At 51.8% G+C, this 27,816-nt stretch overlaps 1 protein-coding gene and 1 long non-coding RNA gene across 3 annotated transcripts in view; one reads left to right on the top strand and one right to left on the bottom strand.

Moving 5' to 3' along the window:
- The window catches only part of ESYT3 (extended synaptotagmin 3), a 43,308-nt gene extending 15,935 nt beyond the window's left edge, over positions 1-27,373 (bottom strand). The window contains exons 1-7 of one of the 2 annotated variants that reach the window (XM_031663727.1): positions 26,625-27,373; positions 9,245-9,286; positions 5,697-5,831; positions 3,371-3,447; positions 1,768-1,834; positions 988-1,077; positions 356-411 (exon numbers count right to left, since the gene is read on the bottom strand). In XM_031663727.1, the coding sequence (XP_031519587.1) occupies positions 356-411; positions 988-1,077; positions 1,768-1,834; positions 3,371-3,447; positions 5,697-5,831; positions 9,245-9,286; positions 26,625-26,933 (776 nt within the window). In that variant the 5' untranslated portion in view covers positions 26,934-27,373. The remainder of the gene's footprint in view (positions 1-355; positions 412-987; positions 1,078-1,767; positions 1,835-3,370; positions 3,448-5,696; positions 5,832-9,244; positions 9,287-26,624) is intronic. The other variant, XM_021934820.2, reaches the window with a different exon arrangement.
- Positions 4,036-5,222, top strand: LOC116273828. Its single transcript, XR_004182276.1, has 3 exons — positions 4,036-4,127; positions 4,714-4,798; positions 5,017-5,222. It is a non-coding gene; the product is annotated as an uncharacterized LOC116273828 (long non-coding RNA).
- Positions 27,374-27,816: the final 443 nt, after the last annotated feature.

Below are 27,816 nucleotides of genomic sequence, written 5' to 3' on the forward strand. Positions count from 1 at the left end.
AGCCACACAGCCTCCCCTCGGACCACATCTCAGCAGACACAGCCACTCTCCCCTGCACCAGGACGGGGACCTGAACGTCAGCCCAACATTCAGCAAAGGACTTCTTGCCTACTACATGGGGGGGTGTGTGTGTGTGGTGTGGGCGGGGGGTGTGCTGGTACAGTGCACACCCACAGAGGCCACACAACACCGTTACCTCCCACTCCCACTCGCACTTCAAACAGACCAATGCTTCTCCCTCCGCAGGGAGCACCAGGAGGGAAGGCACCACCATCGCACAGCTCCTGTCACTGGCTGCAGAGCCCTGGAGGCCCCCACACTTACGATCTCCCTCGAGGCTCTCCCAGGCACCTACTTGATTCCCGGTGCATCCAGCAGGTTGGTCAGGCCAGTCCAGTTGATCTGTAGGTGCTTCAGGGGCAGAGGGAAGCTATTAGTCTGGAAAGGGCTGGTAGCCCAGGGCTGAGAACCCCCTGCCAAGAGCCTCACACCCACGTGCATGGAGAACCCAGCCTGTCCGGGTGGGGGTTCCGGGGAAAGCAGGCAGAGCACCCTCTGCCAGGGTGTCAGGCAGGCGAGGCCACCTTCCAGCCCAGCTCAGGCATCTAGCGGTATTGAGGGCCCAGGCCTCAGCTCAGGATGGGGCAGGGGTTGTGGAACCTGCTGCTTCCTGGGCAGAACCCCCACAGGAGTGGGATCGTCCACATGGCCACAGGCTGGCCTGGACTTTGAAAACTCTGAGTTTGAGCCTTGGCTCCAATTCAGACCGTCTGTGTGACCTTCTCTGAGCTCAGCTGCCTCATCTTGGGGAGGGCAGAGTCTAGCTCAAGCTGCCTTAAGGATTAAATGAGATAAGGAGTGCGACTGCCCAGGTCTCGGTGGGCTTGGACAATGTCCATTCTTGGGCTCAAACCCAATGTCTAGGGCCCAGCAGACCAGTGCCTACTCCCAGGGAGCAGCAGGCTTACCGCAGTCCCTGGGACTCACCGGCTTCTGAAGGAAGAACACAGTCACGGCTCCCACGAAGGGCTTGTCCACTAGGAGGGGCTCCAGGATGACCCGCAGGGTGCCCTGCAACTGGATAGGCACAGAGGGCCCGTGAGGGGCCCAGGCCTCCTTTCTCCCCATGCCTGCTGGGCTCAGCTGACGGCATCTGCTGCCTCATTTCATGCCCATGCTGCCCCACGTCAGGACCACCCGCCCCAGGCTGCCGGCGCTCACAGCAGGAACCATACTTAAGGTGCCGAGGCCTGGACACAGCTGCCACCTCTTGCCAGCTACCAAGGGGCCCTGAGCTGGCCCCACCGCCCTCCACAGGTGTGCTGGCCTGAGAGACCTATAGCCTTTGCCAAGTTTTGGGCTGGCCCAGTCAGCAAGGACCCAGGAATGATTTCCAGGCCCAAATCAGCTCCTCTACTCCCGCCGAGAGTTATTTTCACCTCCTGGGTCCACCTCAGTGTCTAAGCAATGGCTTTCCATCGCTCCATGAACAGCACCTCTCTCCTCGCCAGGCAGCCAAAGCCTCTCCAGGGCCTCTGCAGTCAGATGAGGCTGGGGGTCTCTAGAGCACAGTAGTGGGTTGGTGAAGCCCCGCCACCACTTCCTGGCCGTGTGACCCTCAGGCCTACAGCTCCTCTGTAGTCACCATCCTGTGTGTTTAGTGTCGCCACCGCCTTCTGCAGCCTACTCTGGCATGACCCGGCTTCCCCTTCCCTGATCCCCACCCTGGGGGCTGGAACAGAGGCGGCCCCACCGGGCTCCACCCACCTGGATCCCGTTCACACCAGCCTGAATCTTCTGCAGCTCCACACTGATCTCACAGTCCCCGATGTAGCTGAAATGGGGGGTGGAGAAGGAAGGTGGGGAGGAGGGATAGGTCCACCTGCTCAGAGAGGTTGGGAAACTTGCCCAGTGTCACACAGCCTAAGTCCAGTCAGCCAGTTGCCAGCCCTGAGCTCTGTGTACTGGGTACATGGCCTAGTAGCCTCAGCCTTTCTCAGCTTTGCTCAGACCTGAACCAGACCCTGATCCAAGCCCAGACCCCAGGGGGCAGCCCCTGTGCGCCCCTGCATTCAGGTATCCCAGGCATATCCTCATCTCTGACTATTGACAGCAGGGACTCTAGGCACTCACCTCACCCCACGATACCCTGAAGATGAAAAGGAGGGGCTCTTCATAAACACACTGCCCACCTTTCCACCCCTGTTGTCCCCCTGTCCCATCTCTGCCCAGGTGTATTTCACGGGGACACAGAAGCAGCCCCCACTGCATACATCCCAGGTGCTGCTGGGGCTGGTGGAGGTGGGCAAAGGTAACAAGGCCTCAGGCTTCAGCATAGAAGCCCGAGTCCATCCAGTGGCTCTCGCCAGGTGATGGGCACAGGGAGCCCAGAATGGGTGCCCTTGAGGGTAAAGATCAGCAGATCCTGTGAAAGCACTGAAGGAGACTCAGGGGAGAGAGAGGGCAGCCAGCACACATGCATAGGGCACAGGCAGAGGAGCCCAATGTCACAGTTGTGCAAAAACTGAGCGCCTCTTGAAAGGGCAGGAGTGAGCCAGACAGGGGAAATGTGGACCGCGGGAGCTGCCTGGGCAGCTGAATGGGCCACACAACCTCGATGTGCCCTATTTCTACAAGGATCTCGTGGCACAGCCCCAGGGGCTGGGAGTACCTTATAGCCTGTGGCCATCCCAACACACTTGGGACCAGCCCCCAAAGGGGGATGGGTGGTCCGAAGAACTGGCTCCTATCTTCCCAACATTCTGTCAGTGCCAGCCTCTAGGCTAAGGACAGAATGAGACATGGGAAAGGAATGGCAACACTCTGGATCCTCAGAAGTTCATTCTTTGTCTTTTTAGTGCAAATCTTGCCGCTTCCAGGAAGGCTTCCTGGAATGAATCTCCCTTCTTCCTGACTCACTCCCATTATGAACCTCATTTCAAAGAGATATCCTTGCCCAACCCCCTGAACTAGTCACTTATGTGTCTTTGCATTCTGTATTTTCCTGAGGTGCCGCAGAGCCCAGGTCTCCAGCTGACCTCTCACAGCCTGTGCTTAGAGCTCCCTGGGCCTCACCATGAGTCCTCACATCTTCTTGTCACACTTGCTCCCACCAGACACATCCTCTCTGAGGCAGCTGGTCTGACCCTCCAAGCGACGCAGCCCTGGCTTCCAAGAAAGCTCTGCTGCCCAGGCCTTGGAACCCAGAGTATGCCAGGGGATGGGAGAAGCTGGGAGGAGGGGAGCGTCCTGTGAGGGGTTCTACATCCCAAGTCAGAGTGTATATATACTACTCCATCTTCAAACTGGCTGTTCCCACAGAGTGTCCTCTTCACCCCTTGAAACCCATACCCGGCCCGATAGAGCTCACCAGATCTGCAGGTCCACAGTCACACGCCTTCGGTTGCATTTGTTAGTATGTGCCTTGACACCGTTGACCCTGGGGCACTGGAAGAAATGCCAACAGGGCTAGGTCAGACGCTTCCTGTAGCAGGGGACAGCTGCCAGCCCTTCCCCCGGCACTGGGCTTTATCAGCAACAAGTATGACCACCAGGATGAGGCACAGACATGTAAATCCATCCTGCAGCCCAGAGACTTCCCTCCCTAGAATGTGCCCCCTCCTTTCTCTCCCTTCCTGCCACGACTCACACAACCACAGAGTGGCCCTAAGGCCAGGCCTGTTGTTCATGCCCGATAGCAAACTCTGAAAGTGGGTCCTTTCCCTCTACACGTGAGGAACCTGGAGCTTAGAGAAGTCAAGTCACTGGCCCCACAGCACAGGGTGGAGCTGGGCATAGGCATGGAAACTGGAGGAAGCCGGCAATACTCACGGGTGTGAATGAACGCTTATGGCAGCCGAAAAAAATAATGTTTATGGGTGTGTGAAGAAAGGGGGTGTGGTGAGTGCACTGGGTCCTGGCCAAGCCCAGGAGGGTCGTGTGAGGAGTCCTCTGTGACCCCACAATGGAGAGGAGGGGACATGTGGGGAATGGGAGAGCAGAGGGGAGGAGGGAGGGGCCGGGACATGAGGAGCGCTGAATGCCAGCATCAGGAGGCAGGTGTTTCTCCTGCAGGGCTGGGACGTCTGTTCAGCCTACAGCTTTCCCCTCCAGGTTCTTCTGATGTGGTAAATATCACTTCTTAGGATTGCTTGCCAGCAGTGCCGCATCCCATAGACCAAAGGTCTGCAATATTTTTGGCACCAGGGACCAGTTTCTTGGAAGACAATTTTTCCACAGACCGGGGGTGGGGTGGGAAATGGTTTTGGGATGAAACTGTTCCACCTCGGATCATCAGGCATTAGAGTCTCATAAGGAGTGCGTGACCTAGATGGTTCACATGCACAGTTCACAGTAGGGTTTGTGCTCCTATGAGAATATAATGCTGCTGCTGATCTGATGGGAGGCGGAGCTCAGGCGGCAATGCTCATCCTGGCTGCTGACTTCCTGGTGGGTAGCCTGGTACTGAGAGCTGGGGACCCCTGCCATAGATACAACCACCAGAGGAGCAGCCTGGCTGAGCAGGCTCTGCTGTGAACACAGTACTCTGCAAGCTTCTTGGCTCTTAGCCTGCTGAATTCTTCAAAAGCCAACTGAGCCATCACCGTTTCCTGGAAGTCTTCCCTGACTCCCACAGCCCCTCCACCCCTCCATTTCTGAGCTCGCATTCCTCTGCCATCATGCATGCGTATACTGCCGTGTCGTAATCCACAGGTTGATGTGTCCCGCCCACAGAAGGGGTGCAGCCACAACCAGCTCTATAATGCCCAGCACACAGCACGTGCTCAGTAAGTCACAGGTGAATGAAACAAGAAATGAATGCATGAACCAACAGATGCTGGCACAAGCCAGTTTGAGCGGCAGAAATCCCAATCTCCAGGGCTCAGGCCTGCCTAATCCACCCCTGCCCAGGGGCTAGCCAGGCAGGGCTGGCAGACAGCTCTCAGCAGGCTGGCCTGTACTTGGACACCTGCTCGTTGCTGGGAAGACCAGATGCCAATGCCTCTCATTTACTAGGTCACAGTGGTCTCTGGCTGGGGGATACATTTTGGATGGTCAAAAGACTCAAGTCACTGGGGACACTTCGAGGCAGGAGGAGTAGGGCACCAAGGCTGAAACAGGAAGCCCAGTCTAGACAGGGACCATGACATTAGGTGTGCTGACACAAACTTCGTTGGCCACAGACCATTTCATCCTGGGACACCTGCTGATCTTCACAGAACTAGCATGGACTTGTGACACTGAGTGACATAACAGTCAATTAGTGGAGAATATAAAGCGCTTGGCGGCACTGACTACCCAAACCGTGAGCGTGTGGTCACCGGCACTGAGGTTGGCAACTATGATTTCCATCTTTCTATCTGTCTGGCTACCACCATGGCATGTCTTCAAAGTTTTCCTTAAGAAAAGTAGAAATACCTCCCACCTCTCCTTTCTGTTCCCTCTGAGCCAGGCTTCCTTGGAACCTGGGGAGATGGTGGTACAGGGATGTGGGGGAAGGGTGTCCACTGAGGCTGACAGGCTAGGAAATGCAGGTGGTGGTGGGGGTGGGGGTGGGGGTGGGGGTGTCCTCCTGTAAGGTCCAGTGGGATCTTTGCAGTCATATGACTGACCTGGATGGGGGAAAGGTGGGAGGAGAGGGGACAGAGAAAAGACTGCACAGCCAGCCCAGGCTGACCCTCCCGAGACACACCCACCTTCTGTCCAAAGTAGAGCTTGGTAAAGGTAAAGGTCCTCAGGTGGATGCTCTTCTCCCGGATCTTGGGCTCAAGTTTCTCCCGGAACTTGCTTTCCATGATCATGCTCAGGTAGGGCCAGGTCTGAGAGATGATCTGTGAAGATGGGAAGAGGCCCTTGGTAGTCAGGTCTATACTGCCACCGCAGACCCAGAGCTGCATGGGACAAGGTCCTGATTCTCTGCAGCCTGGTCTTGGGGTGGGGGTTCCTATGCTGCAGCACTCACCTGCCTGCCTGCCCACCCATCTGCTCACCTGTTCACCTGTCTGTCCTTCAAACATCTGATAACTACAGCCGTGGTTCCCACTGTCATACAGGCAGCAGGACCCCAAGATTTGGTGCTATTCTGCAGAGCACCATGAAATACTCATTCACTACATTTAATATTAGGAAGCCCTTTAGTTCTCTGCTAAGACATGATCTCATTCTACACTGTGGTTTAAACAAAAAGTAGTAGATGAGGCCGGGCGCGGTGGCTCAAGCCTGTAATCCTAGCACTTTGGGATGCCGAGACGGGCGGATCACGAGGTCAGGAGATCGAGACCATCCTGGCCTGACACGGTGAAACCCCGTCTCTACTGAAAAATACAAAAACTAGCCGGGCGAGATGGCGGGCGCCTGTAGTCCCAGCTACTGGGGAGGCTGAGGCAGGAGAATAGCGGGAACCCGGGAGGCAGAGCTTGCAGTGAGCTGAGATCCGGCCACTGCACTCCAGCCTGGGCGACAGAGCGAGACTCCGTCTCAAAAAAAAAAAAAAAAAAAGTAGTAGATGCAAGAAGTTTAAGAACAAAATTACAGAAAGAAAGTTAAATTGTTTCCTGTGGATTTAGTTTTCTAACAATCAGAAAAGGCAGCCTTTGCCCGATTTCTGCAGCAGAATGACTCACTGTGCTAGTTTGGGAACCAAGTGCAGGACCTGAGGAGAAGGAAGATGGCAGAGACAGAGGAGGATGGTGGAAATCAGAGGGGAATGGAGGGAGGGCCAGCCAGCAGGTACATTCTGTTTGGGGCAAGGCTTCTCCATCTTATTTTTTTTTCTTAAATGGAGTTTTGCCCTTGTTGCCCAGGCTGGAGTGCAGTGGCACGACCTCGGCTCACTGCAACCTCCAACTCCTGGTTCAAGTGATTCTCCCGCCTCAGCCTCCCAAGTAGTTGAGATTACAGGTGCCTCCCACCACACCTGGTGATTTTTTTTTTTTTTTTTTTTTTTTTTAAATTAGAGTTGGGGTTTCACCATGTTGCCCAGACTGGTCTTGAACTCCTGGCCTCAAGTGATCTGTCCACCTCGGCCTCTCAAAGTGCTGGGATTACAGGCGTGAGCCACGACGCCTGGCCTTTTTTAAGACAAGGTCTCACTCTGTCGTCCAGGCTGGAGTGCAGTGGCATGATTACAGCTCACTGTAGCCTCAACCTCCCTGGATTAGGTGATCTCCCACCACAGCCTCCTGGGTGGCTGGGACTACAAGCGTGCACCACCACACCTGGTTTTTTAATGTTTTTATAGAGATAGGGTCCCCCTATGTTACCCGAGCTGATGGATGTTGATCCAAGATTGCTATTTTCACATTACCAGAAGTGTCACTGCTGAGTGCATCAAAAAGCATTCCCTAGCCGGGCATGGTAGCACACACCTGGGTACCAACTTCCTTGGGAGGCTGAGGCAGGAGGATTGTTTCAGCCCGGGGGTTCAAGGCCAGCTTGGGCAACATAGCAAGACTCCATCTCAAAAACAACAGTAACAAAAATAAAACAGAGAACATTCTCAGCCTCTGGGTAAATTTGGAAAAAGCAGGTTGCTGCTTTAAGAGGAGTGACTGGGTTTCTAGGGATTCATGCAGGACCCAGTGCCTCTGGGGCAAACCTTGTAGAGTTCCTTCTGTACTGTGTTAGCTGGTCCATGGATCTCTGCCTGTGTTTCGTCTTTCAGTAATACACAGAGGCCTACACAAGGCATTGGAGATACAAGACTGTATCTTTCCTGTGGGCTTGGGCTTCAGTTTAAATATGCATGTCCTTCCTCCATGTGCCCCTTCCAAAGCCATCACTGGAGGAGCCTAAAGGCTGTGAGATTCTAGGGCTCATTGTTCCCATCTCTCTCAAAGGCCTCTCCAAATCCCAGGTTCTACTTCCTCGGGTCTGATCTCATCTTCCTGTCTCGCTGGTTTGTCACTGGCCAAGTGCCTCCTGAGTATAAAGCTCGTTAGGACACACTCGGCGCCCTAGTATGTAGTTTTCCTACACAACTGTCTCTGTCTCCCCATCCAAAACGAAGGTGGGAGCCTCATATCCCAACAGTCTTATATCTCCAATGCCTTGTGTAGGCCTCTGTGTATTACTGAAAGAAAGACGTAACGCAGGCAGAGATCCACGGACCAGCTAACACAGTACAGAAGGACCAGCTAACACAGTACAGAAGGAACTCTACAAGGTTTGCCCCAGAGGCACTGGGTCCTGCATGAATCCCCAGAAACCCAGTCACTTCTCTTAAAGCAGCAACCTGCTTCTTCCAAATTTACCCAGAGGCTGAGAATGTTCTCTGTTCTTTTTTTGTTGCTGTTTTTGACATGGAGTCTTGCTATGTTGCCCAAGCTGGCCTTGAACCCCCCCCGGGGCTGAAGCAATCCTCCTGCCTCAGCCTCCCAAGGAAGTTGGCACCCTGGGGTGTGCTACCATGGCCTGCTAGGGAATGCTTTTTGATGCACTCAGCAGTGATACTTCTGGTAATGTGAAAATAGCAATCTTGGATCAACAGCCATCAGGAAGTCCTTTCGTATACCTAACCTAAGTCATTCCTGCTACGGGCTAAGCCTCCTCCCAGAGGCAAGGTTTGTATTAGAAAAATTCCTCAGTCAGGAGGCTTGAGCTGGGGGCTGCCATGGAGCCCGCACAGTTAGGGACAGGTCTGGGCAGATCAGGGAGGGGAAGGCCTCCGGTCTGTCCTCTGTGAAGTCGGGATTCCTGCTGGGGAGGGCTCGGCCAGGGGTCATCATCCAGCAGGGGCCTCCTTGGGACACCTGGCAGCAGAGCCCAAGGGGAGTTCCCAGGGGTGACCTAACAGCAATTACAGTAGTGACGTCAGTGAATCGAGCCAGGGCGAGGACTCTAATTATTCCCATTTTACGGATAAGGAAACCAGCTCAGAGGCATTAGGCAGTCTGCCCAAGATTGCGCAGCAATGGCGTTGGATCTAGGCAGGGAACCAGGCGGTGTCCAGAAGCTGTTGTCTAATGTCTTCCTCTCCCTAGGCAAGTACAGCTCCACGACCTGGCGGGCCAGTGGGGATTGTACTTTTCTCTATACTTCTCTGTATTTTCTAACTTTTTCTGGTGTGACCACATATTAATTTAAATTTGTTGTTGTTGTTAACAAAAGCAAGTCATTCTGGTGAAAGAAGAGGGAAAGGGAGCATCCCTGCCCGCATCAGGCAAAGGAACTGCCGCCTGGCCCCCATTAGGCTGCTGGAGGCTGGTGTGCGTCCGGCCCTGCTAGGCCCTGCCAGCAACCTTACCTTGTTGGCCCACTCGACCCGCTCCACGTCCGGGAAGTGGATCTAGGAAAGAAACCCCGAGGGGAAGTCAGACTTGAAGCCGCATACCCCCTGGGAACCAAGCAAGCCAGCCTGGCGGGTTCCCCATTCCGCCCACGCGCTGTGCCTCACCCCTTCCTCCCCGCTGCCTCCAAGCGTGCTCTCAGCACCCACTCGGCCCCCAGCCCTGGCAACTCAGATCCGGTCCTGCCCTCAAATAGCGCATCATCCGGTGGAGCAGGCAGCAAATCAACAGACAACGAGCTGGCACTGATTCCACAGTGCAGCCCAGCTCCAAGGCTCGCGTGGGCGTTTCTGGGCACGTGGTGGCAGGCAGGACAGGACTCCACACCGTTTCACCCCTCCCCTCCGCCCCAGCCCCACACCTAGACCGAGGTGGGAGAGCACATGGAAGGCGAGGAGGAAAGGGAGGGCTGGAAACTGCTGGTTTGCACACGCAAGTAAGTCCCCACTCCTGGGGAAGCATAGGACCCCCGACGTGGATGCCCCCAGGATAACACTCAGGTTGCTCCTTGCAAATTCCATGCCCCTTACTCGTTTCAATGACACAAACAATATGCAGTCTCCGTAGAAAAATTAGAAAATGCAAAAATCAGCTAAACAAAAACAAAAAACATTAGGGAAACCTACCACCCAATGATAGGTACTTAACAGCTTGATGTTTTCATGGACAACTCGGGAGCAGGGTGCTGTGTGGCACCCCTCCCACCTCTGCCCACCTTGGCTCCCAGAAACCCCTCCCAAACCTCCTCCCTTCCCCTTAGGCCCTTCCTATAGTCACACAGCTTCCAACTATGGGGTCACAACTCCTAGCTACTCCAGCTCCACTTGCTGGGTGAACCCCAGTGTGGGAAGGGGGAACAGTGGAAGGTGAGTGGAGGGACAGTCCTGTTGGCTGACCTGTGCATGACATCATTCTGAGAGTGCTTAATCCCCCTCCAGGAGTCTCAGTCTCCTGCTTCTGTCTGCTGAGCTTCTCATTCCCCCAGGGGTTTTCTTACAGAGGAGTGGGCGTGGACCTGTACAGCGTACCTGCACAAAACACTGACACCAAAACAGCAGCCACAGCCATCACTGTGGCCACTCCCCAAGTCCCCTGAGCATGAGGCTGGTTTGGGGTCAGATTCAGAGTGGGCCTGGGACCACCCATGGTGGGGAAAGGGCCTGCCCCCTCTATCTGGGAGCTCAGAAGGGCCTTGTCCTGGGACTAAGTAGATGTGTCCCTGCAGTTCACACACCTACTGCGCACCTACCAAGTGCCAGGTCCTCAGCCAGCTTTGGGGTTGCCCTAAAGATTCAAACACATGCCCTGGCCTGCAGCCCTCGCCCAGGATCACAGCCATTCCCAAAGTGGGGGACAGAGAAATTCAATTCTCCTGGAACAGTTAAACAGCCTTGATTGGTCAGAGGAGTCCAGTGCTTCTGAGACTCTTGGGACACCATTCTCCCATTCTCTCTTGGGATACTATTCTCCCAGCCTCAGTTTCCCTTGCTCTGGGCAGTGGCCTATACTAATTCAGAAAAGTTTATATTCCCAGGCATGGAAGAGAAAACGTGGCCTGATTCCCAGAGGTGCAGCTGGCCCAGCCCACAGAAACACAAGAGATCGATGCAGGAAGGAATTGTGGGGAGCGTGGGCAGGAGCTCGGTTCAGTGGGGGTGACGCTGCCTGCTCAGCACACATTCGCTGCAGCTACCCTGGGTCAGGTCTCAGCTGGGAACCAGGCAAATGGGAGGCAAGACCTTTCCATTGCTTCCTATTACACTGTCCAGTACTAAAGGAGGAACTCCTGCACATGGGCCTAGAGAGGAGACCCAGCTCATGTCATGGCCTCATCGCCTCCTCCCACTAGTCCCTTTCAATCCAACCACCTTTACCTTTTCTGTTCCTACCAAAGGCCTGCATGTGCCATATTGTGTGTCTGAAACAGTCCTCCCTGCTCCCCTTTGATTGATTCGCTCCTCACTATCTTAGACTTCACTTGCAGGAAGCCTCTCTGGGTCTCCCAAGTTGGGGATAAGTGAGGTGCCTGCTGGTTCTCCATTGCAGCATTTGATACACTTTACTACAGCTGCCTGGTCTTGCTGCCTACCTCCCTACACACTGGAGGCTCTAGGAGGGCTTCAAAAACAAAAACAAACAAACAAGAGCAACAGAATGACCAAGACCCACACTGATTAAGCTGTCATGGTTTCTCTCAATTACCCACACCTGTATTTGCGGCTCCTACACGCTGGAAGCTGTAAGAGGACTGACTGGGCCTCACCCCTATTAAGGCCTGTGTCTAACATATGAAGGTCTTAATAAATATTTGTGGAATGAATGAATGAGGTATGGTTCTTGCCCTCAACGAACTCACAGGCAGGCGACTAACAGATCACTCTGATACAGAATCATTACTAAGGTGGGAAGAGGGAACATCCTCAGAGGAACCTGCTGACCTCACCAGTAGCTGTCCTCCTTCCAGCCCAAGCATCACACTTCCCATCCCACACCCTTGGCCCAGGTTGTTTTGTGACTTCAGGAGCTGAGTAGTTCTGATCTCTGGACCCCAAAAGGTGATCCTGCTTGGTGGGTCTAACCCTGGCCACTCTTGGGAGTTGGTCAAATGAAGATTCCTGAGCTGCCTCATGCCACTGCATCAGAGTATATCAGGGTGGGGCTCACCAACTTATTTTTCACAAGCTCCTGGTATGATGCTGGAGTTCAGTCAGGGTTGGGATCAATGACCAGCCGACCCCTTGCGTCAGGGTGACCCACATGCATCCTGAAAATGTAGGAAGCAAGGCTGGGAATTGTGTCTCATGCCTATAATCCCAGTACTTTGGGAGGCCAAGGCAGTTGGATCACTTGATCCCAGGAGTTTGAGACCAGCCTGGCCAACGTGGCGAAACACCATCTCTACTAAAAAATATAAAAATTAGGTGTGCATGGTGGCACACACCTGTAATCCCAGCTACTCAGGAAGCTGAGGCAGAAGAATTGCTTGAACCCTGGAGGCACAGGTTGCAGTGAGTCGAGATCACACCACTGCACTCCAGCTTGAGCCACAGAGTGAGACTCCATCTCAAAAAAAAAAAAAAAAAAAAGAGTAACAGAATGACCAAGGCCCATACTGATTAAGCTGTCATGGTTTCTCTCAATTACCCACACCTGTATTTGAGGCTGCTCACCAAGAGGCTCCTTCATGGATGAGTCTGAACCCCTTGAAGACAGCAACAATTCAGTCCAAGAAAATAAGAGAGTCCCCTACCCTGCCTAGGGACCTGAAGGCCCTCCCTCAGCCTGAATCTCAGCACCTGCCTTCCTCCCAGTGAGCTGAGGTGCAAGAGCCAGACCACATTCCTTGTGACTGCCCCTCAGTTTGGAGCAGGGGATGAAATCATAGAGACTAATTCTTGGGGAGCAATGACTCAGCCTCAGTGCTTTTCCATTTTGACATCAACGGATCAATCTATTTTTCCATGATAATTCGTCATTTTTGGAACTTGAAGAAATCTTTTCCCACCCCACATTCTCAAAGTTACTCTGGATTTTTTATCTATTGGCTTTCACGTTGAGGTCTTTAATCTCTCTGGATTTTTTTACATAGGGTGAGACAAAGATACAATTTTTTCTCCCTCCATACTTTCACTAAGGCAATTTTCAACCAACATATAAAAAAAAAATTCCATCTTTTTCCTTGTGAATCTACTTCACTCAAAAACTACCTCCTCATATGTACTTTGGGGTGTTTCTGGACTTGCCATTCAACTCTATCAGTCTGCCTGTTCCAGCACCACATGGTTTTCATCACTGTGTTTTTGCCAAATGACCTGGGGTAGGGTGAATCCCCTCCCCTGCGTCTTTTTTTTTTTTTTTTTTTTTTTTTTTGAGATGGAGTTTCATTTTTGTTGCCCAGGCTGGAGTGCAATGGTGCAATCTCGGCTCACTGCAACCTCCACCTCCCGGGTTCAAGCGATTCTCCAGCCTCAGCCTCCCGAGTGGCTGCGATTACAGGCACCTGCCACCATGCCTGGCTAATTTTTTGTATTTTTAGCAGAGACAGGGTTTCACCATGTTGGCCAAGCTGGTCTCGAACTCCTGGACTCCTGATCTACCAGTCTTGGCCTCCCAAAGTGTTGGGATTACAGGCATGAGTCACCGCACCCGGCCGGCAATTCCCCATTTTGTTTTTTTTTCACACTGATTTAGATAATAGTAGGTATTTATTGTTCTGTATGAATTTTAGAATCAGCTTGTCAATCTACAAAAAAAAAATTCTTCTGAGATTTCGATTATGTTTTTTAAATTATAAGTTAACTTGTGGGATAACCGACAGTTAAATATTGCATCGTGAACACCCTTTATTTATTCACATTTTCTATTCACATTTAGGATCAAACTTCAACTCTTTTTCTATAAAAGTCCTGTATATATATATTTTTTAGATTACTGTGTGGAATTTCATTTTCTGGGCAACTTTGCTGAAATTTTTTAATAGTTCTAATTGTTCACTGATTCTCCCAGAACTCTTTTTCTTTGATTTAAATCTGTTGCTTTTATGTTTTTAGAGTTGAACTTCATGAGTTTGGGGAATATCATTTATTTCCCATTTTTGTTTTGTAATAAATGAATTCAAAGGTATAAATTTCTCTAGTTTCTGACACAATATTTTCATTGCTATTCTGCTCTCATTTTTCTATTCCCATTATGACTTCCTCTTAATGAGTTTTTAAAATAGTAATGTTTTAAAATATCTACACATGTGACATTTCAATAGATACCTATTTTTGTTGTTTTCTAATAATAATTTTATTTCTTTGTGGCCTGAACAGTCTGTAGGACTGTCAGTTCACTGGAATATGTTGATAATTCCTTGTGGCCTAGTACATGATTAATTTCCATGACTATTCCATGTATAATCAGGTTATTAATCATGTCCTTCTAATATGCCTTATCCTTGCTTAGTCTTTGCCTGCTTCATTTATCATTTTCAGAAAGGGATGTATTAAAAGTTTCCAAGCCCAACTGCTGATTTATCTACTTCCTCATGTCGGTTGTTGATTCATATTTCAAGTTTATATTATGTAATACATATATGTCTGTGATTATCATCATTATTGAGACAAGGTCTCACTGTGTCAGTCAGGCGAGAGTGCAGTGGTGTGATTTTGGCCTACTGCAGCCTTGACCTCCCAGGCTTAAGCAATCCTCCCACCTTAGCCTCCCGAGTAGCTAGGACTAAGAGCATGCACCACCACGCCTGGCTAATTTTTTTTTTTTTTTTTTTTGGTAGAGACGGGGTTAGGTCATGTTACACAGGCTGGTCTCAAACTCCTGGGTTCAAGCTATCTGCCTGCCTTGGCCTCCCGAGTAGCTGAGACTACAGGTACATGCCACCATGTCTGGCTAATTTTCTAAATTTTCTGTAGAGATGGCACTTTGCCATGTTGCCCATGCTGGTCATGAACTCCTGGGCTCAAGCCATCCACCCACCTCAGCCTCTCAAACTGTTGGGATTACAGGTGTGAGCCAACATACCCAGGTATATAATTACTGTCCTTTACAAGCATATAACAACCTCCTTTGCTTTGAATTCTATTCTATTTTGTCTAATATGACAATTGCTACCTCAGCTTTCTTTTGTTTCAGACTTGGCCAGTTGCGTATTTTCCATCCTATTTTCAACCTTTTTGAGTTCATGTCATCTCATGTCATTTAATACTCACCTAATCCCTTGTTTGCCCCATTTTACAGATAAAGAAACTAAAGTTCAGCGAGGTTACATGACTTATAATTTCCAGTAGTGGTGTGCTAGAACGGAGACCCAAGCCTGGGTCTGTCTGACCAGAGTCTGTGCTTTTCCACTCCATCCACTCACTCCTCCTAAGAAAACCTCACACAGCATCACATAAGGTTTTATAGAAACCTCTTTTATAAAGTGTGGGATTTAGCAGGCGACTGCCCTTATGGGGCTTCAGCCCTGACTGGCAGAGGCCACGTCTTATGACTTCCAAAGGGCATTCCATAAACACTTGCATTTGATGCTCCCAACACTCTGTAAAGTGAACAGAAAATATATCATTATTCCCATTTTACAAATGAGGAGAGGCTCGGAGACTAGTTAGTACTTGCCAAGATTACTCATGTGATCAGAACCCAGCTCTCACCTGCATATGATTGGAGCCCAAGCTTCAAATATTCTTCTTATCCACTTCCTCTCCCCATCTTCCACCTGAAATGTCAGCATTTGAAGTCCATTCCTTAGTGTTTTTCTAACCTACTCCTTGTGTGTTTGAAATTCCACCTCTGTAAGTCTCAGCTTTCTCATCTGCGAGATGGGTACAATCTTGCCAACTTCACAGTTCCTGAGAAGACTAAATGCATGGATGATGCTTGGTATCTTTCCTGGCTCAGAATAAGCATTCTGGAAGTGGTAACTCTTGCTGGAAGTTGTACAGACCCAGGAGGCGCAGGCATTCTGACCCCTTTGACCTCAAGTACGTGCAACAACAAGGTCACTTGAGCTATGTGTCCAGTTCTGCCTCACCCAGAGCCCAGCAAATTCTCTGCTGAGTTTCCTAGTGCCTCTGGCCACCACTGCAAGGGGAGAACAGAATGAGAAGGATTTACAACACAGTGCAAGTGGTTAAGATGGAAGGAGGAACACTGTTGGTGTTTCCCTGGCCTCACTGATTGGCCCAGGGATCTGTGACTCAGATCAAGACAGCCACAGAGAGCTGGGCCCAGTGCCTCTCAGGCACCCGTGTGAAACTCTGCCCAATGGGGGCACTGCATAGTGAAGCTTGGCAAACGCACCCAATCTGAGCTTCTGCCTTGTGTCTTTCCTCACTAGGGAAACAAAGAGAGGGCTGAAAAATAAGATGGGTGGCTCACATTGAACTGAGCCCTAAAATCACTGAGCTTTTGTTGCAGTTCCGCATGAGGCTGGGAGTCTCTGGGACCAGCTAGTGGGGAGTCACCCGCACCACCTGGCAGTGCAAAGAGCTCTGCAGCGATTCTCAGACTTCTGTGTTCAACAGTCCCACCTGGAGAGCTCGCTCCAGTCCAGCTGCTCGGTCAGGGCGCACAGAGATTTTGATTCCAGAGGACTGGGGCAGGGGCCTGGAAACCTGCATCTTTAACAAGCTCCTGGTGGTTCTGATCTTAGTGGCGGGTGTGGAAGAATGAGTGGCCAGGGCTCCCCAGGCTGGAGGGCTTACTCTGGCCCTGGAAGAAGGTGGCTCATCTGCCTCCGGGGGTTCCTGACTAAGCTCGAAAGTCACAGCCTGGGTTTCCAGCTGTCACTCCTAGGAAAACACTGCTGTGTCACCAAATTCTTACCAGCAGCCTACAGACCTCAACTCCTTCATAAAGGGAATTCTTCCACAAACAGCAAGGGGAGGCCAGAGCCAAAAGGCAAAAAACAGAATATTATGATTTCCCTGGCTCTGGGCCTGCTCTGCCCTCTAAAAGGTGAGCCACCTCCACCTCATACCTGCTTTCTGTAGCCAGGCGGGAGGAAGAGAAGGAAGCGCGCCCAGGACTTAGAGCACAGGGCTTTGGTCTTAACTCCCTTCAGCCTCAGGTTTCTTGCTGATTAATAAGTGGGGCCGTTAATTCCTGTTCTTCCCAGATCCACAGTCAAGCAAAACAGTGGACATAAATCTACTTCTAAATGGTTTGGTGTTAGAGACAAATCCAGTGCTCCAGCAAGCTTCATCTCCATAAAACTTGTACACTATCCTCACTGACGTATTACAGGTGAGAACATCTCCCCAAAGCAGGCCTGGAAAATTCCAAAGATGCCCAGACACGTGGTCAAGTCACCAGGATGTCAGACGTCCACTGTCCTCCCTGCACTACCTGTCAGAGAAGTTTAAATAGTTCACAAGCCTCCACCCTCCCCATCTGAGGCCTCCCTAAACTAACATACCTCTTGATGCTGTTAGTGTACTTGAGCCGAAGCGTTCCAGGCAAAATGAGCTAATATTTTAATGATGGTGTTTTTAGGCATTGTCAAGGGAGTGATGGTGAAGAGAATTTAGAGAGAAGAAGGTAAAGCAAATTCAAGTCTAACTAGAATTCCATGCTAGACAGGCCACCAAAGAGGCCCCCATCAATACTCAATCGTTAGGTGGTGATGTCTGTGCATTATTTCTTAAACCACTTAGGAAAAATGATTCCACAGCAGTGAGGAAATGGAGTCAGAATGACAGCTGCCTCCTATCGGAGCCAAGGGTTTTGGTGGGGTCCACACAGATGGGTCTGGGGCTGGGGTGGGAGGCCTTGACAAGAGCTTGGGCCACCAGACCCTCTTGGGAGGCGGAGGGACTAAGGAGCCTCACTTAAAGGGCCTCCCTGTCATTCGGTGAATTCTGCCAGCTCCCTTGCACGGGGTGGCGGCTCGCCCGTGGAGCAGCCATGTAGTCACACAGACACAGAGAGATGCACAAACACAGATATGTGGACACACAGGCAGATACACACACACACAACTACACAGACACATCTGCAGACTCACATGTGCAAAGACACACACTGATTCCTAAAAAAAGCCTCATGGCTCTTCCCTACTCCAAAGGACATTCTTACAGACAATACACCCCTGCCAACTAGCTGCTCGGAGGAGAGGAGACCCACCCATTCTGAGTGTCCTACAGAGATGTCCTACAAAAGGAGTGGCCATTGGACTTCAGATTGGCTCCTGTCTTCCCAAGATTGGCTGCTGCTCTGTGGCCGCCTGTTCAGTGGTTCCTGCTTTCACGAGCAAAGTGGTCCTTCGATTTCGCTTTTCTCCTGAGGCACAGCCTTTGTCCTTTTTTCCCTCTGTTCTTGGAGGACAAATACTTAACCGTTAAAACTACTTTTAAATCTTCCAACTCTTCTGCTTTAAATTACCCAGCTCAAGTACTTTGAGGGAAACAATTGCTTTGCCAACTTGAAAATCTGTCTGGCACTGTTCTGTAATCCACAGCTCCTTAACACACGCAGCCAGCAAACTGGCCTAAATCAGCTGAACCCAGCAGAACTGAGCAGATGAAATCCACTAGTCACAGGGATGAGAACACTGACACTGAACACGGGCACTCTTTGCTAAGGAAGAAGGGCTCAAAGCAGAGGGGGGTGGCCCTGAGCTGTCCACAAAGTAGTTTTTTAAAGAGGACCTAAGCGAAGATAGTAAGCTCAGAGAGTTCAATGATCCAGTTACAGGGCTGGTAATTCCTAGAAGTTAAAAAACTTATCCTCTTGCTTATTAAACTAGCACAGGCCCCAAAAGATAATATTCAATGATGATAAGACCACAGTGAATGGGCAAAAGTGTCTTTAAAAATCTTCATAAACTTCTAGGAATCCATACTAATTAAATTGAGAAGTGTGGACTAAGATTTACACAGCAGGCATTCACCGTAGCATTCATTCAGCAGATTTCTATTGAGTCCTTACCATGAACTCAGCTGCATTGAGCTAGCAGCTGAAGCTACAGATATGTACAAGACATATACCTTATCTTAAAAGAACTTTCAGCCTGGAGAAAAAGTCAGCCATAAAAATAGGTAGGTTACGAATCAGTCTGGTAAGCAGAGTGACAGACACATGCTCAGAGCTCTTAAGAGCCCAAGGAGAAGAGTCCTGGGGGTGGGGACTGAGTTTGGACTTGAAGGATGAGTCATAGAATCTAGATGCACAAATCAGAGGGAGAAACTGCAGACAGACAGAGGAGCCACCACCCACCTCCGCTAGCCATGTGACCAGGAAAGCTTCGAAGTAACCAATATAATCAAGGTTGGAGAAACAATTACACAGCTTGTGGTATATTCACATGAAGGATATGATCGTCCTTAGAAGTGTTTTTGGAGAATGTTGGTAATATAATGTTAAGAACATAAAAAAATAAGAGAAGAAAAAGGTACAAGTTTTTAAGAAACTGTTTTCATATATTTTCTATATAAAGGAAGTACACCTAAACATACTGTATCTCTAGGTGGAGGGATTGTAAAATGCCTAATTTTTTTTTTTTTTTTTTTTTTTTGAGACGGAGTCTAGCTCTGTCTCCCAGGCTGAAGTGCAGTGGCATGATCTCGGCTCACTGCAAGCTCCGCCTCCCAGGTTCACACCATTCTCCTGCCTCAGCCTCCAAGTAACTGGGACTATAGACGCCCACCACCACGCCTGGCTAATTTTTTACATTTTTAGTAGAGACGGGTTTTCACCATGTTAGCCAGGATGGTCTAGATCTCCTGACCTCGTGATCTGCCCGCCTCAGCCTCCCAAAGTGCTGGGACTACAGGCGTGAGCCACCGTGCCTGGCCACTTATCCTAATTTTAACTTTTATGCCATTTCCAAATATTCTCCAATAAGAATGTTTACTTTCATGACCAGAAAAAAATACATTTTTAGACAGTTTATAACCAGTTATGTTAAAAAGTGACTACAACATGGGCAAAGGAATAGAGTGGGTGATTCTGGGATCCTGAAACATCCTATAGCCTACAGAATTTCCTTGGCTTTTTACTCTGAGATTTCCAAGGCTCATGACTCATGACACACTGGCACGGGGCTTCTCGGTCTGCCCTCCCGCAGAGATAGGGCTTATGGAACCTGGGCTCTGCATCCCTCTGTGGCCTGAGGAAATCAAGTCTTATATCCTTAGCTTGAAATATACAGCACCTTAAAAAAAAAAAAAAAAAAAGTGTTTTGTCTCTTTAATAATTCTCAATGGGGCAGAAAAACATCTTAAATCCTTCTTCAATATCTGCAGTCGAGGAGCAGGAGGAGAAGGAAAAGGAAATCACTTGCCTCAAGCACATGTGAGCACTTTTGTGCTACAAGCTCTAGGTTCCCGGAGATTTAGAAATCCCTGAACTCTGCTGGGAGGAGTGGGAGGGGCAGGCGAAGGAGCAAGGCAGGCCAGGTCTCAGCTCCCCTCCCTGAGGTAGTTGGGTTGTGGCCCTCCCAGGTCTTCAGGGGGTAGCTCACACCTCCCACAGCCCCCTCCCCAAAGTCACCGGAGACATTCCCACGGAAGTGCCCTCTCTGCCTGCTACCAAGACTCTGGCCAGAATGCAGTGGAAGCAGGTGACCATCTCTCCCCACCTTCCTGCCCACTGCAGAGGGGGCTGCAACACAGGAGAACAGGGCCTGTCCCTACTCGTGGCCCTGATCCTCGTCCACCACGTGACCTCTCAGTTACTCAGGCCCTCAGGCCCTGGCTGAGAAAAGGTTGCCTGGACATTCCTGTCCCAGAAAGATTCAGCCCCTTGTAAATGAAGTGGTGAGCAGTCTCATGTGAGCTCAGGTATCATACATCGCTGTCCCAGAATCTGCTCACCCCAAGATGCAATACTGAGCTCAGCTGACCTAACCTGTGAAAGACTGTGGGCCGAGTCCCCAACTCCCTACCACAGCCGGCAATACCATAGTGCCTCTTCCTCCAAGAAGGCTTCCTGGGCCACTTCCAGCCCAGGATAGAGCCCCTCCCCCATGCTATCTCGGAGCCTCAGACTTGGAGTCACCACAGAGGACTGATCACGCTCTCTCAGAAGAGGCTGCCCTCGCAGGTCTGAATCTCCGTCTAGCTCATGGGTTCCTCAAGGGCAGGGCCGTGTGTCACCCATGCTGCCCCACCTGCAGCTTTGTGCCTGACACACTGCAAGTTCTCAGTAAATGCTTGCTGAGTGAGTACAGGAATGAACACATGGATGCCTAGGATCCCTGTGTTGGGCTTGGAGGAAAGAAGGCCCAGACTCTGTCACTCCTATTGCCCAATCCTGGCCCAGGACATAAGTCCAGGAACCATCATTAAGACATGGGGCAGAAACCCCAAAGGCATGACTAAAATCCATCTGCCTCTTCCTTCCTGAGGACAGGCCTGATTCCAAGTCATCTGAATAATCTCACAGGGCTGCAGGGACCTCAAAGGTAAGAAGTCTCCCTAATTCCAAGCAGCGCCCAATCAGTCCTGATGTTTAAAATCAGGTTCCGTGGCCCTGGCTCCAAGCATCAGGCTTTGTGATCTAATCTAAGAGTGCCCAGGCTAGCTCAGAGCTGTCACTGCATTTACTTCCTCTAATGAACTGAAGTATCTCAGGACAGACCCTGAGAGCCTGGGTCCTGGAACGACTGCTGCTCCAGCCACAGAAAGTGTCAAGCTCTCAGCACTAGGTAAGCAAAGCACTCAGCCCTTGGCTGTCTGCCTAAGTGGCTGGCAGGGAGGCTTGGAAGGGGCAATCCCAGGGACACAGCTCTGTGCCTCAGAATGCCCATCGCTTTGCGTGAAATGCTCACCTTTTTCCTCTGGTGCTTGCTTCTGCCCGCAGCCCCAGAGCGCACCCAGTTAGATGGGGACAGGCATGAAAGGCGGCAAGTGGGGTCCTGTGGGGTATGTGTCGCCAGAGAAAAGCTGACTCGGGACTGGTTAATGATGGCAGACCCTACAGCTATGAAGACTCTATAGAACATCTCCTAAAATGTCATGATTTTCAGAGAAATCAGAGGCCCGAGAGAACAAGGGGCTTCTCAAGATCCCTCCATGAATGACCCCAATGACTTCCACCACTTCACATCGCGACCACCTCACCAGCAGACACGCACGAGTTAACTGCCCCTCACAAAGCTGCCAACTGATGTAACTGATTGCTACCAGCTGAAAGGACAGCCAGCCTGGCTAGAAACCACAGATAGACAAAATGCCACGTTTTCTCACAGCTCTTTCTCCCCTCTACACTGCCTCAGGCTATTTTCCTACTACCGGCTCTCATTTCCCCAACCTGGAGTGAGGTGAGGATTTCGAACTTCCTTCCTCACAGGGGCCCAGTCATGGCAGGGGCAAATCAATATCTGATAAGCAACCCGATCATTCAGTTGAAGCACTGATCAATGGCTGAATAGCTGGAAATTTACGGGTCAGTGAAGGGCTGATTCATGCACAAATCCAGGAGTGAAGGCTGCAGAGCTCCACCCAGGGGCCCCTACCAGGGGAGGTGGGCAGGGAAGCAAAGCAGCAAAGGTCACCCCGAGAAGGGTCTCAGGAGCCCGGAGCATGAAGGACGGGCTCTGAAGATCAGAAGGCAGCTCTCGCATGAGCAGCACAGCTGGGACTCCGAGAACCCACAGGAGCAGGCTCCGGGAAGAGCCAGGTTGTAGGGGGTTCCACACAAGTGCTCTGCGTGTCCCTTCCGCTCTCTCCACCCCTTGACAGTCATCCAGATGCTGGAAAGACGAGCTTGCGACTGGGACACTTGGGCATTCATTTCATATTAGGAAAAGGTAGTTAGGAAGCCCGGGAATTGGAGGAACATAAAAGGACAGCCCCCACTGGCATTTGCTTGTGTCTGGCTCTGTGCAAGCAGCTTTTCAAACAGTCGACTCACCATAACCATGTGTGGCAAGAAAGCTTTTGTGACTTGCCAAGGCCTACAATTAAATGAGTAATATCAAGGGCTCCGTACTTGTCACTGTGCTATACACAGTCCCTACCCGACAAGGACAGCAGACTGAGGAGGCTCTTAATTCCTTCAAAAGTACACATAAACACTGTCAGAGGAGCATCCGCATGTAAACATGCAGCCTCTTGAACCCTCTGTTCAAGGGTGAGCTGCGGGGGCCACCCTGCCTTCTTCCCCACGTGGTCAGGCCACATTCACAAGACAAAGGGGATCCACAGGTTCTTCCTTCACTGCCTCTTCCAGTAAGGCGAATTCTTCCTTCCAGCTATATCTCCCATGGCTGGGGACCTGGAGGAGCAGCAGGACTATCTGAAGTTTGACTAGAAATCAGACATCAGGACCAAAATGACTGTGAAAGACCATCCAATACAACTTCCTTTTACAGGTGGGGAAACAGGTTCAGCCAGGGAAAACAATTTCCATGATCACCTGGAGGCAGCATCTTGGAGCAAAATGTTGAGAAGGAGTCTAAGACCAGGCAGGAAAGCCATGCATGACTGAGGACTGGCTGACAACGGCTGCCTTGGATGGCAGTGGGGAGGGATGGCATCCCCGCCTCAGCTCAGCCAGGACTTAGCCTCCACCCCTTCACAGGGAGTTGGTGCACATTAGAAAAAGGTGCCCCTTCTAGGCAGCGTACAGCTTGACAAGCAGCAGGTGGGCCGGATGTCCATCCCTCCCCACTGGGGGCTAGAGTACAGGGCCAGCTCACACAACATGCAACACAGGCCTGAGCGTGGTGCCCTTGAGTTATTCAACTTTTCTTCAGGCCCCCAACTATTGATTTGCCATCCGTTAACCTGTAGAAATATTTCTTGATACCAAAGGAGGTCATAAGCCATCATCCTCTCTTTCAGGCAGAGAAATCAGTTCTCAAGAGGCAAGGTATGCTAAAAGGTCACCATGTGATAATGAAGAGATCCATTCATCCATGCCCCAAATCTTGTGCAAGGGGTCGTACTGCCCCCACCATGCCCAGAGCCCCGTCTCTCTTTGCCTTCATGGTTTGTGTTCCTAAAAAGGCAGAGATAAGAATATTCAACTGGGTAGACTCCAGGTTTTCCATATCATCCCTGGGCGTGGAAACCTTCATGAGGTGGGTGAAAAGCTCACACCTGCATCTATTTGTATCCTCTTCACAGGTGTTCATACAGGCAACCAACTTCCCCAGACTTGTTTCTCATCCTGGAATCCCAATCACAGTAATGGTCAACCAGCTCCCTAAACCAGAAAGTGCCCTGGAAGACCCCTGGATCCTCCTGCACCCCCACTCTAGAGGCCACCACGCATATAAAGTCCCACTCCCAAGCATCTCCCACCCTCCTCCCTCACTACTACCGTCTTGGCTGAAATCACATTCCCAACTGGCCTGTCTCCTCCAGCCTCCCTTGTCCCACCATGCTGCTTTCTGAGCATCCAAGGGTCCTTCCAGCCTTCAGAACAGGGCCAGCCTCCATCAAGTCTGCCTAAACTTGACCCTGTCCATCAACCCCTACCACACACTTCAGCCAGGCCCAGCACACAGTGCTCCCTCATGCAGTGGCCATGTCACATCTCCATGCTGTGCTCACTGCCTCCCTGGGCCAGAATGCCCTGTGCCGCACCAGTGGCTCAATCCAACAGGTTATCCAGGCCCTGGTCCTCCAACCTAGCCAGACAAGTCAGCCAGGTGACTTGTCTGTCAGCCAGGTGCAGAATGCAGGCAGAGGCCAGTCTTTCCCAGGTCCTTGTCAAGGAGAAAGGGGGCTGTGACTCGGGGACAATATGCTATGGAAACCTGGTAGGGTGTCCTTCATACCAGGCCTTCTATCTGACTAGACCCTGTTCCGACTCCTGGCTCCAATTCCCCTCCATGGCAATGACCTGTTATGCATCTGTTCCCCACCTGAGACTGCCCTCTTGGTAGGAGAGAGAGCATCACCTTCCTGTGAGTGTCCCTCTACCCAGCTGGGTCAAGCCTGGGATATGGGTTGCGGGGTGAAAACCCAGGAGGTGTCTTCTTGAGTTCAGGCTGAGTTCCCTGTTGGCTAGGTCCATGTTGCTCCTGGGGTCCGTATCCCCAACAGAGGCCAGAATTATCTCTGTGGTGTATGTGGGGGAGAGGCAGGGAGGGTGTCAATGCCCCTACACGATCTGATTTTTGACCCAATTTCAGAAATAGAAATACTGCCTTTACATATGACTAAGTGCCTAGAGGCTTCCCTGATACAGAAGGGGAGAAAAGAAGGGGTGTTACTTGGTGAAGACTCACAGGCCCACCCTCATGGGCTAAGGCCACCAAGGGGGACAAAACAGAAATCTGACAGGTGGCCTGGACTCCCTCAACAGTGAGCAAGGGGTGTGGACAGGTCGAGCCTGCTTGCTGGGTCCACACCTTTCAGAATCACAAGCCCCACAGGACCATCAGGATGACCAAAGTCTGTGGGAGTCAGGCCCCATGCACTACCCCTATGGCTACTACCATAGAAAAGTGTGCACGCTTATCAGTCTTTGGCCCCTCCTCCCCCATATATGTAAGCTATTTACAAAGCTTTACCATCAAATCGTACATTAAATATTAAGTGTTATGAAGTGTATGCCCACTTTCAAGTGCTAATTCTCAGTCCCTCAGAATGTGATTCTATTTGCAGGTGGGGTTTTTAAAGAGGTAATTAAGTTAAAATGAGTTCATCAGGGTGAGCCTTAATCCAATATGACTGATGTCCTTCTAAGAAGAGATTAGGATATAGAAGACGGCGTGAAGAAGAAGGAAGACAGCCAGCTGCAGGCCAGCTGCACTTTGATCTTGGACTTCAAGGCTCTAGAAATGAAAGGAAAAAAGTGTCTGCCCTTTAAGCCATGCAGCCTGTGGTACTCAGTTATGGCAGACTGATACAATAAGACTTCATTGCTCTTATAAGATAAACTAAAGGGGCCTTATATTTTTTTCTCACACCCCACTTTGGAGACTACTGTCAGGAGGAACCTATGGCCCTGCTGGACTTTATAGGCCACAGGCTAGAGACAATGAGGGGTCTGGCGGCCTCCCCCGTGGGCCTGAGAGTATCTGGAAGACATCTAAGAACGCAGAGTTGCCAGCACCGGAGGAACCGTAAGGGTTTTGTGCAGACCAACCCGTGGATGGAACACCCCTCTTGCCAGTGTTTCCCAAGCTCATCTAATCATAAGAATCACCCAGGATAACTCTGTGTCACCCTGGGAGTTATTCGATGGGGCGCAGAACTTGAGTTTTCTTAGGTAAGCCAGGACCAGAAGCGTTTGAGGAATCCTAGTGCCGCCCATGCCACCCCAGGAGATGGGTCTGTCGAGGCAGTATGAGTGCGCCGGCATCCCTATCCGGCGGAGGGAGGGAGGGAAGGAGGCCCGGGGCCGGCGCCGTCGGTCTCCCAGCCGTACCCGCCACTCCACCTCCAGCCCCGCGGAGCCCTCCCGCTCCTGCAGTCGGGGCCTCTGCCGAAAGCAACTGGGCCCGCCGTTTCCGTCACTGCGGTATTTGCCCATCTACGTTTGGCGTCCGGCGTTGGTTCTCTGAATCAACAGGCGGGTGGAAGAAATGCCTTCTGATTCCAACGCGAGTAAGTGTGCGAAGTCCCAGACGCCCTTGTTTTTCTCCTGGGTGTGGCCTGCCCGTGACTCTTCTCTCGGGCTCTGGGGCCTTAACTGAAACCCAGGTTCCCCGCTCCCACCGCAGTCGAACCAGAGGTGGAGGTGAGGGTGCTGCGCGGCGCGGGAGGGGAGGGCCACCGCCCCCAGGGTCTGTGCGCCGGGAGCAGTGGGGAACGGGGTGTGCGGGTCACCGTGCTCCCGCCCTCCCTCGGGTTTGCGCGCACCAGCTCCCCACTGACCGCAAGTTCCTCCGAACGTCGAAAGGCATCTCCCCACCTCCGACCCCCGCCCGGTTCAGCTCACCCAGGCTGGCAGGTGCTGGCCTCGCAGCTCGCGGCTGATGAACTCGCGTTCATTGTCAAGGAATTCGAAGGCGGCGGCCAGGCGCCCGAGCTTCCCGCAGCGGTTCCTGCGCCACCACATCCACAGCAGGGCGCCGAGCAGCAACCAGGTTATGCTGAGCCCCAGGTAGCCAGCTAGGTAGACAGGCCCCAGGTAGAAAAGGACGCGCACCACGAAGGTACAGAGCTCGGGCAGCAGCTGGCTGGACAGGCGCAGCTCGGGGCCCGGCGCGCGCTGGGCTCCCGGGACGCTGGGCTCTTCTGCTCGCATCTTGTCGCAGCCGTCTTGCCCTTCCCGAGAGCTTCACCCGAGCTTAGGTCCGCATGCCCCGACGCCCAGGCTCATCTGTCTCCCAAGCGCGAGGACCAGGACGCCGCGCCCCCTTGCCCTGCTGGGACTCTCAGCGCTCCGAGTTCAGGGTTCTCTACGGCGCACTGGAGCGCGGCGCCTGGAAATGCACCGAGCCGCGCCGCGCCGCGCCGCCCCAGCGCTCTGCTCCAGTGAGCCCACAGCTCCGGAAGTCTCCGCCCTAGTGGGGCGGGCCGCTCGCCTGGCTCCTGCTGGCTCTAAAAAGCAACCAGCCGGTAAGCTCAGCCTCCGACCCCAGCACGTGGCGCAGGCGTCAGCCGGAGGTGCGCACTCGCTAGTCTGGGTGGACCAAGTGCTGCCCTAGGTGGTTGATGACTCACCGAGGCCTGTGTACAAACTGGCTTAACATGGATAAACATCACCTAAAACCTGTTTCCTACACGCAGTCTATAATACACAGTATAGTCGGGATTCAGCTGGCATTCGAGGCCCTCCCTGGACAGGCTCAGCCAAGCCTCCTCAGCCTCAGGTCCTGTGTCCCCGCCCTCCAACTGGATCCTAGAGCCTGCAACGCTGCCAGCTCTTCTGGCATCTGTAAAGCTTAGACCTAGCCCCCAGCCTCATCGAGCCGAGCTCAGGGCCCCTCCTGCGCACCACAAAACCCTCTGCCCTGCTCTCCCCACCCTCTCTTATAGGTGTCAGTTTGGATCGTTATTCCCTGCATCATCAGACCGGGAGCTTCCGGGGGCCGGCCTGCCCTGGCCATCTGTGGGGCACCCAACAAGGGAAAGTGACTGGCGAATAAAAGGAAAGATGAAGAGGAAGCCCCTAGGTGCCTGAGAGT

This window comes from Papio anubis, chromosome 2, assembly GCF_008728515.1.
Source record: "Papio anubis isolate 15944 chromosome 2, Panubis1.0, whole genome shotgun sequence".
Taxonomy (NCBI): domain Eukaryota; kingdom Metazoa; phylum Chordata; class Mammalia; order Primates; family Cercopithecidae; genus Papio; species Papio anubis.